General features: G+C 30.8%; 1 protein-coding gene across 2 annotated transcripts; it reads right to left on the reverse strand.

Annotated features, from left to right (window-relative positions):
- Window positions 1-5,951: 5,951 nt before the first annotated feature.
- On the reverse strand, window positions 5,952-9,720 carry LOC123921121 (probable LRR receptor-like serine/threonine-protein kinase At3g47570). Of its 2 annotated transcripts, XM_045973536.1 has the most exons (3): window positions 9,064-9,556; window positions 6,796-8,956; window positions 5,952-6,510 (listed from the first exon to the last, which is right to left on the reverse strand). In XM_045973536.1, the coding sequence occupies exons 1-3, from the start codon at window positions 9,064-9,066 to the stop codon at window positions 6,155-6,157; spliced, it is 2,520 nt and encodes an 839-aa protein (XP_045829492.1). In that variant the 5' UTR covers window positions 9,067-9,556; the 3' UTR covers window positions 5,952-6,154. The 2 variants fall into 2 exon arrangements, with proteins under 2 accessions (XP_045829492.1, XP_045829491.1); XM_045973535.1 differs by having other exon boundaries at window positions 6,796-9,720.

Consider the following 9,720-nt stretch of genomic DNA (forward strand, 5'->3'; position numbering starts at 1 on the left):
ACAAATAGACAAATAATTCTAGAATGATATTTTCCAAAATAGAGGAAAACAAAACTTTAAATTCTATAAATAAACAAATAACTATAGAATCTATATTTTCCCAAAATTTAAAGAATCAAACACTTTATTTTCTGTACATAACAAACTGGATCAAAATATTTTGAGAATCCTTATTAATTGCTATTTAACGGCAATTGATTTTCTAAAAAATATATATAATAACCAAATATATATGTATATATTGAATCTTTATATGCCTTCTCAAAATAAATCTTAAGTACAAGATGAATCAATTCATAATTTCAAATCAAATATCTTTATTTGCTAACAACATATTTGTAGTTGCAATAACAGTGGCCAAATAGTTAAACCCAAAACAACAACTTCATAGCTGAAGTCAAACCGAAAATTTGATTTGAAAAACCGAATAACCATTAAATTAAAATCCTTATTTAAAAAATTAAATCTTTCCAATTTCAAAACAAATCATAATTGCCTAAAAGCCAAACCCTTAATTTTAGGCAACAAACTTTATAAATGAGTATCCGAAAATTTGATTTGAAAAACTTAATTGCCAAAATTAACTCTAATTCCTTATTTTTAGACAATAAACTTTATAAATAAGGAAAACCAAATATCTAATTTAGAAAAATTAGTTAAAAACACCGAAAACTTTAATTTTATTTTCAGAATAAATCAAATCAACTTTAAATCTTTATTTGCTATAACAATAGCAACTTTATAGATAAATTAAATTGAAAGAATTGATTTTATTTTAACACTGAACCAGAATGAAGCAAAGGCAATATCAGTATCACGTTCCAAAACCGAAAGAACATTCCTCTGACCTTAATTTTCTTAATTTGCATTACTATACAATGATCCTTAATTACTGGTTCAAGTTCCGTATCATGTACCAACTGAATAAAAAATCCAAAAAAAAAAAAAAACCTTATATCATGCGTTTATATATACATACATTCAATATATATAACAAACAATGATACACTATATTCACGTTTCCAGCAAAAGAAAATTAAAAAGCATTCATTCTTTCACTTATCACCTAAGCCCATTGATCTTGGTTTTACTTGTCAAAATTATAGTAATAGATAATCAACGAGAAATCACTGCAATGCCTACTAAATAGTATATTCCAGTAATTAAACTATAAATCTGGGTAGAGTAACAAATAAGTACATGATCGCCCAAATATATACAAAGCCACCGAAACTTTATTTTACCTAATTCAAATTAGGGTTCATATTATAGAAGCGAAATCCAATCCCAATAAAACAACATGAAGACCGGCTCTGATACCAATTGTTAGAATTAACTTAATAATTTAATCATATACATGCTCTTAATAACAAAGATTAAATCTATAATCTTACTTTAGTGCGGAAGCCAAATAAACACAAGCATGTATATAAAACAGGATCTACGACATGTTGATTTATCAAAGATCATAGTAATAGGAATACCTGGATGACGAATCCATTAGATGAACTAACCGTTATAATCCTGAAACACAAAGAGAGACGGACGACGAGCATCCGCTGGCTTGTGGTTCTTCCTCAACCAGGACTCCTTATGCCTTTAGGACTCTTCTGATGGGGAGAAGAGTCAATATGCAGTGTGTCCGGTATATTGGGGACCATAGCCTATATATAGTGTGATGGCCAATTAGGATTCCCATTATTCCGAAATGGGCCATCCTGACATCCACTCATATTGAGCCCATATCCAATTAATTAATTAATTATAAATAGAAATCTAATTAGTCTTTTACTTCATTTGATCACTTAATCAATTAAGGCTCTCAATTGATAAATAGCTAATCTATATATATAATTCCTAAATAGTTCTCCTAACCCTAATCCACTTAGACCAATCAAATTGTTTCATTTAGCCACATCATCTATATTATTATTATTATTATTATTATTATTATTAGTTATTATTATTATTATTGTCATCTCTATAGTTTTCATATTCTACATTTATATACTTATGGCTTTTTAATATACACTCACTCAAGCTTTTACTTAGCCTTTACTTTTTTTGGTGAATATAATAATTTCTGCTTACTATATTATAATAAGGAGAATACAAAAATACACACTAATTAACTTTGTAACTCTCGGTAATATATTTTTCATCTCTTAAGTCACAATTCAATTTTCATCCATTGGACTTTTCTACCAATATTTTAATATATAGCTTACAACTATTTTAATTTGTATCCTATTCATATTTTCCTAACTAACCATTACGAATGTTAGAAACAAATATTTTCATCCCCTGGTGCTTAGTCATGTGCTTAATAAGATTACCATTTGTTTTTCCGGTTGAATGTGAGAATAGATTTTTTCATATCTTATAATATGCAATTTCTCTTTCCATTATCTTGCCTCTTCATCTTCTGTGCATCAGGTATAAATACTTATGTTATTTTCTAAAACCATGATTTGTTGTAGTTATTTTATTTTTTGCAAAAATTAACTTTTTGCATAACAAATAAAATTAAGAGAATTTGACATTTTTTGTTTGTTGCAGATCATACATTCAACTTTTGTGTTGCAGATCATTTATAGGTTTAGTTAATTGTTACTGTATATGTGTGTTTATATTCTATTATGATACAAATTAAATAATATATACTTTATTTTTAATTGAATTATGTAATAGTTGTTTTACTTTCCTTTCCTTTATTTTTTTTATTTATTCATTTTTTTTATTGATATACTTATTTTTATAATTTTTTATTTTAGGCTTTGGGTCATCATCTCTTACTCAAACGAACTGAACTGTGAGGTTGATGCTCTTCACATATATGTCCCTTTGGAATATTTTTAAAAGGTATGTACCCTTTAATTTTATTTGTTTTATTTGAGTTTTTCTAATTCTGTCACTATTTATATGCCAATTGTGTGACTTAGATTTTGTCACATATCTTTTCATCCAATCCTTTGTGTGTTTTGAAATAGATTTATATGTTGTGCGGAGATATATCATATTACTCCTGTATATATAAATTTTAGATAGTCATTCTGTTACTCATGTAAAGTAAACCATAATCCTTAAACCAATAATATTTCTTCATTTAACCACTCACTTACAATGCCACACCACTTCTCCTTAGATAATAAATCTTTTGAATTTCGGATTCTCTATTTTATTATTATTATTATTTTGATAATATGTAATGTTTCAGTTTTATGCAATTGTAAAATAAAAATAATTGCATCACACCCGTGCATCGCACGAGTAAGAGTCTAGTATAATTATATATAATGATATTTGCCCACATAATATTATTGGAATATTATAAAATATTCCAACATATGCAGCTTTGAAATTTTATATTAGATATATAAAGAGATGAATGTGCACTAGGCAAGTGGTTTATGGTTGCATTAATTATTTTGACAAACGACTTATAGCTACTTTCCCATCAAAATTCAAAAAGTAGATATTCCACCAAAAGAAACAGGTGATGACTAATTCCAACAACGCGGAGAGCACACTATCGTTGACTAAGAAAGATGGTGGAAGTGCAAATTAATTCTCTTCAACACTTACTTTTTAAGTGGAAATTTTTTAATTACACCCAAAATTTCATTATATTTTTTTATAATACCGAAACAGCCCTTTTCATATATATTACAAATATATTAAAATCGATTACCACCAAATTTACTAATTTATCCTTGTTACTTTTAACCACGTTGCAAGTTTTATATCCTTCATTATAATTTCACTAAAAAAAATATAGAATAAATATAAGATAAATATAAAAATAAAATAAAATGATATGCTTAAAAATAGAAACAAAACAGATTATAGATTGGAACAAAACAGAACAATACTCATAAAATCACTCTTATTAACTTGTGCATTTGTTTTAGATATCATTATCACATTGCTGCATAATTATGCAGACTTATGCCAAGGAACAAACCGCAAACTAATTGCAAATCATACTATATTAATATACATGAAAGAAAGTTTACCTTAGGATTTTGGCCAAAACAATGAATCAAAGCGTGGTACTCCTTAAGATCTTCAGCAGGTGTGGTTGTGGCACGTGCATTTATCTAGTTCAAATCATGATTTGTACAACGTTGGCATAGGTATTTAAAAACTACATAGGAACAACCATAACAGACAAACATGATTTGTACAAAGAAGCTTTAGCATATCCTTTTCAAAAAGTAATAGGAAAATGTAAATAATTTTCTTTCAAATTAATAGGTTCCAAATTAAACAACACAATTTGGGACAATTTTCTGAGTTTATATTCAATACAAATTCTATCTGGGGCACACAAGCAGAAGCACCTTAAGGTTTCATAGCATTAAGACCATTAAAAGAAACTAGATGACCATGAAGAATTAGGTATTTCATACTTCTTATATACATAAGTTCTAGCTAATATGAACAGAACTAAACTTCTTATATATGTGCAGCTGGAAGCCAAGAAACATTTTTACATATAAGAAAAGGTTCTATTAAACCTACATTAAAAAAAGGTAAAATAAATTGGATCGGACTATATTAGAGCATGGATTTGACTGATAAGAAAAATAACATGGAAATAGGACAGCATTACAAATAATCAGGAATCTTAAGATACTATCAAAGAGAAAATTAGAGCTAATTAGGAAAATTAACCCTATAACTACCAATCCTATTGAAGAAAACCTTCAGTACAAAATTAGATGTAATAACCTCATTATAAATCAGAAACTAGATGTTTTTGTTCATAGACTGGTACAAAATTATACTAGTAGGCATAAGACTATCATGAAACTAAAAAAAAAAACAGAACAAGAAAAATTAAATTGTGAAGGTAATCAATATTATATAGAGGGGATTACTTTGATGAAATATGTAACAGGACATGAACATCTAGCATCTAGGGAACATGCAACTAACTCATTAAATTATCTTCATGTATTTTCATTTAGGGACAAGCATCAAGAACATTTCACAAAACAGTTTACATTGAATATCTTAAACTACATAAATCAGTAAGAATTCTCACCTCAAACGAAACAGATGGAAAATTGAAATATCCGCCTTGAAGAGGTCCGCCCCTGGACGGAGGGAGTATACACGAAACTATTATTTGTGACGGATACATAAAAATTGGATAATTTATCATCGATAATTATAATCAAATTTATACATTAAATAAGTCTTACAAAAAATAGCACAATAGTTTCACTTATATTTTGACAATATTATATAATCAATTTTTAAATATTTTATTCTAAATAAATTTTCTACCATGATAATGACAAACTGTAATATCGAATAAAAGTTAGTTACCCGTACGAATGCACGAATCTTTTAAACTACTTAACTCTATAAATTCTATAATTCATATGTAAATTCATCTAACGTGGACTGCAATCTATGAAGGTGTACGTGACATTAATTTACATAGGTGTAGTAAGGACCTGCCGAAGTTATAGGCAGCCCAAACTCTAGTTCTAAGTGTCATTAGAAAACCAATTTTATAAAGTCTATTAATTAGGCAGGGCAAAATAACTCGTACCCGCCCCGCCCCGATTTTGATGGGCAAAATTCGAGTTGACTGAGTTTGAGTTCGGGTTTAGATTTTCCTCGATTTTAAAAGATGGGTTTGGGGCGGGTAATAGAGATATTGATACCCACCCCGAATCCGTCCTCGAACCCGCCCCGCTTATATCGAATTACATTTTATCATTCATAAATTAGAAACCCTTAAACAAACTCACATTACATTCATTTTTTTTTTTTGTAGATTATTACATTCATTTTTTTAAGTTGAGTATTAATAAAATTATTTTCTCTATTTATTTTCAAGTATAAATATTGTTGAAAAATAATAATTTTCTAACAATAAAATATCACATTTTATTTTTTATTAAAATGATAAAAAATTTATTTTAAAGCTTTAATTTCTTGAACCAAAGTTCCCTCACAATCTCTTGTATACCAAATGACATTTTAATACAATACCATATGTATAATATAATGCAACCAAATACAAACACAAATTATTATCCCACTACATATATATCACAGTAAAATAAAAACACACGTGAGGACTACAAGACTTGTCTAGCATACATACGGGAACACCATTAGTAAGACATAGTGCTTAGCAAGACAACTTCTGTTTAATTGCAAGCAACTTCAATATAACATCTTTTATGAGCATTCTTTGAGAAGGAAATTCTTCAGAACATGCAACTCCAGTTTCAGCAAACATCATTAGACACTGTTTAATATTGTTTTCGACAACCCGTGTCTGATCTTCGGCAAATGGAATAAGCAAACATGAATCCACTATGTCAAGAATGTCTTCTGAAATTTTCATCTTACAAAATTTATGTAGACTTAGATTCTCATAAAACATGTTATTTGTTGGCTTCTTTCCAGTGAGCATTTCCAACAACAGAATCCCATAACTGTAGATATCTCCCTCTGGTGATACTGGACCACCTGCTCCATACTCTTTTCAAACAACAAATAACGACTGTTTAGGCAAAATTGAACGAAGGTGTATATATAAAATTCTATAACAATGAATTAATGGGACAATTGTTATAGTGAGGCTAAAAAAATTTAGCTTCATATAGCTAAATAGAGATATGACAATGATTTAATTCAACGCGAATATTATACTACAAAGGATGTGTTTTTCAATCATACTCTCAGATTTTGTCAGATTACTGATCATCACTAGACTATTTAATCAACCTCGGATAAAATGACAAGTAAGGGATAGAAAGAACTTACCAGGAGGAACATATCCTATAGTTCCCTTAATTATTGTGGAGGAACTAACTTGATCATTATTTGAATGTCCTATCCCTCCATGAATGAGCCTTGCTAAGCCAAAGTCTCCCAAGTGGGCTACAAAGTCATCATCAAGAAGAACATTGCTTGGCTTAATATCACAGTGAACTACGGCTTGCTCTGTATCATCGTGTAGATAATCAAGTGCATGAGCTACATCAATAGCAATGTCTACCCTTTGTTTGAAGCTGAGATTATGATTGCCAGACCCTTCACTATCATACAATAACTTTTCTAGACTCCCATTAGGCATGAACTCGAAAACTATAGCTTTAAAGTCTTCACCATTATAATCAACACTTGAACAACAAGTTAGGACCTTGACAAGATTCCGGTGCTTCATATTTGCTAGAGCTTTGCATTCTGCCATGAAACTCTTTGCTGCTCCACGTGTTTGAAGATTCAACACCTTTACAACGATAGGTCTTTCAAAGTGGAGAAGTGATCCTTTGTAAACAGATCCAAAGCTTCCTGCTCCTACCAAGTTAGATGAAGAAAAACCATTGGTTGCTTCATGTAATTCACCATAAGTAACCCTCAAGTTCCCGTTTTGCAAAGATGGTGAAGAAGGTAACCTTTTGGTTTTTCTCGTAAGGAAATGGACAGTTATAAAAGCTATGAAAGAGAACAAAATCCCACCAATTACACTAATGAGGATAAGTTTCTTTTTGAGAGATTTTTTGTGTTTCTTGGAAGGCGCCCTAAAACATTTAGGAAGCTTCAATTGAGGTATCCCTCCACAAAGATTCTTATTTCCAGTTAGTGAAATTGTTGTGACATTGCTAAAGACACCTCCTAAGGGAACCTCACCATAGAGATTGTTAAATGATAAGTTCAACTTATACAAATATGTTAGATTTTCTAGTTCAAATGGGATTATGCTTGAGAAATTATTGCTAGAAAGGTCTAGGATTTCAAGTGATCTTAATGAGGAGGCCAAAAAGGAAGGTATACTTCCATGAAAAAAGTTTCTCTGCAACACAAGCTCTGTTAGTGTCAAACAAGCAGCAAGTGCATCAGGAATTTCACCTGACAACTTGTTTGCATACAGATACAATACGGAAAATTGCTTCAAGTTACCAAAATCTGAAGGAATGAGACCGGTTAACGAGTTATTGGACAAGTCAAGATTTATTAAATCTTTTAGATAGGAAAATGTTTGATTAGGTATATTGCCACTCAAGTTGTTGTCAGAAGCACCAAATGATTGCAACTTTGTGCAATATCTAAGAGTAAATGGAATGCTTCCTTCTAATTCATTGGAATGCAAGTAAAGATCAGACAACACAGTAAGATTGCCAATTACAATAGGGATGTTACCAAATAAATTATTTTCTTGTAAGACCAATACTACTATATTCTTCAACATTCCAATAGAATATGGAATTGTTCCCTCAAGGAAATTTTTGCTCATGATAAAACCTGTTAGACCTATCAGTTGTCCAATTCCTTCTGGTATTCTTCCAGATATTTGGTTACTTGCCATACTAAGAAAAGTGAGATGGTTGGAAAAGTTGCCTATACGCTCTTGCAATACGCCACCAAATCTATTGTCATCCAACATTAGTTCTTGCAATACTGTACAATTGGTTAGCGAGTAAAGGAAATCCAAATCGGGAGCTCCTCCATTCCCAAAATTATTATTTCCAATGTGAAACCTGTGAAGTTTGCTTAAGGATCCCAAAGTTGGAGGTATTAGCCCATTAAAACCATTCCATGATATATCAAACCATCGCAATTTAGTGAGGTTGGATATTGAACATGGAAAAGTTCCGACAAAGTGGTTCCCTCCGACCAAGAAGGCTCGAAGGCTGGGGAAAGCAACATGTATATTTGATGGAAGATAACCGGAAAACTGGTTTTCTCCAAGGACAAAAACTTGAATATTTGACAGATTGTAAAGAGAATAAGGAATTTCTCCAGAAAAGTTATTTGAACCCAAATTTAGGTCTTTCAAATTTGACAACTTACCCAAGACACGAGGTATGCTTCCTTCCAATTGATTTCTTGCAAGTGTTATGTTTTGGAGTGATGAAATATTTCCTAGAGAAGGTGGAATAGTACCCACTAAATTATTTGCTCCAAGAAGCAACTTATTAAGCTGCATCATAGAACCAAACCATGATGGAATATGTCCAGTGAGCTGATTGTACAACAAGATAATTTCCTTAATATTGGTACAATTGCTTAGTTCAATAGGAATCTTACCATGAAACTTGTTCTTGCTCAAGTCAAGAACTTGCAACCTTTTCAAACGACCAACTTCTCTTGGAATTTCACCATGCAAATTGATGTTGGAAAGTTTGAGTTTTTTGAGAAATGTTAAATTTCCCAAGGCCGGTTCAAGAGTACCGCCCAAATTTTGATTTTCCAACTGCAAGACAAAGACTCTCATGTGGCGTCGACCACATGTAACACCCTCCCATTCACAAAAATGAAGAGATTCATTCCATGATGGAAGATAATCAGGTTCACCATTAGTAAGCTTTACTTTCAAAGAAAGCAAAGCATGTTTGTCAGTCACTGAACTCAAACTCAAAGCAAGAGCAACTGTTGTTGACAACGTAGCAAAATAGAGAAGAAACATGATATATGTCCTCATTTTGCAATTAGCTAGTGAATGTGTATTAGAAGTAGAAAACAATATTCTAGTGCTTGTTTTGAGCTATAATTTATCGATATAAAACAAAAGTATATGTAATAAGAAAATTGATATATTGTCCTCCTTAATTTATATTTTAAAAATGTTGCTTTAGTACAGTATGAATCCGCGTGAAAATGTTTGTTTTTGTGGTAAATGGTACGCTTGAAAATAACATGGACGTGTGAATTGGGGGCTAAGGTTCACTAGGAAGGAATAGAAGT

This window comes from Trifolium pratense, linkage group LG4, assembly GCF_020283565.1.
Source record: "Trifolium pratense cultivar HEN17-A07 linkage group LG4, ARS_RC_1.1, whole genome shotgun sequence".
Lineage (NCBI taxonomy): Eukaryota > Viridiplantae > Streptophyta > Magnoliopsida > Fabales > Fabaceae > Trifolium > Trifolium pratense.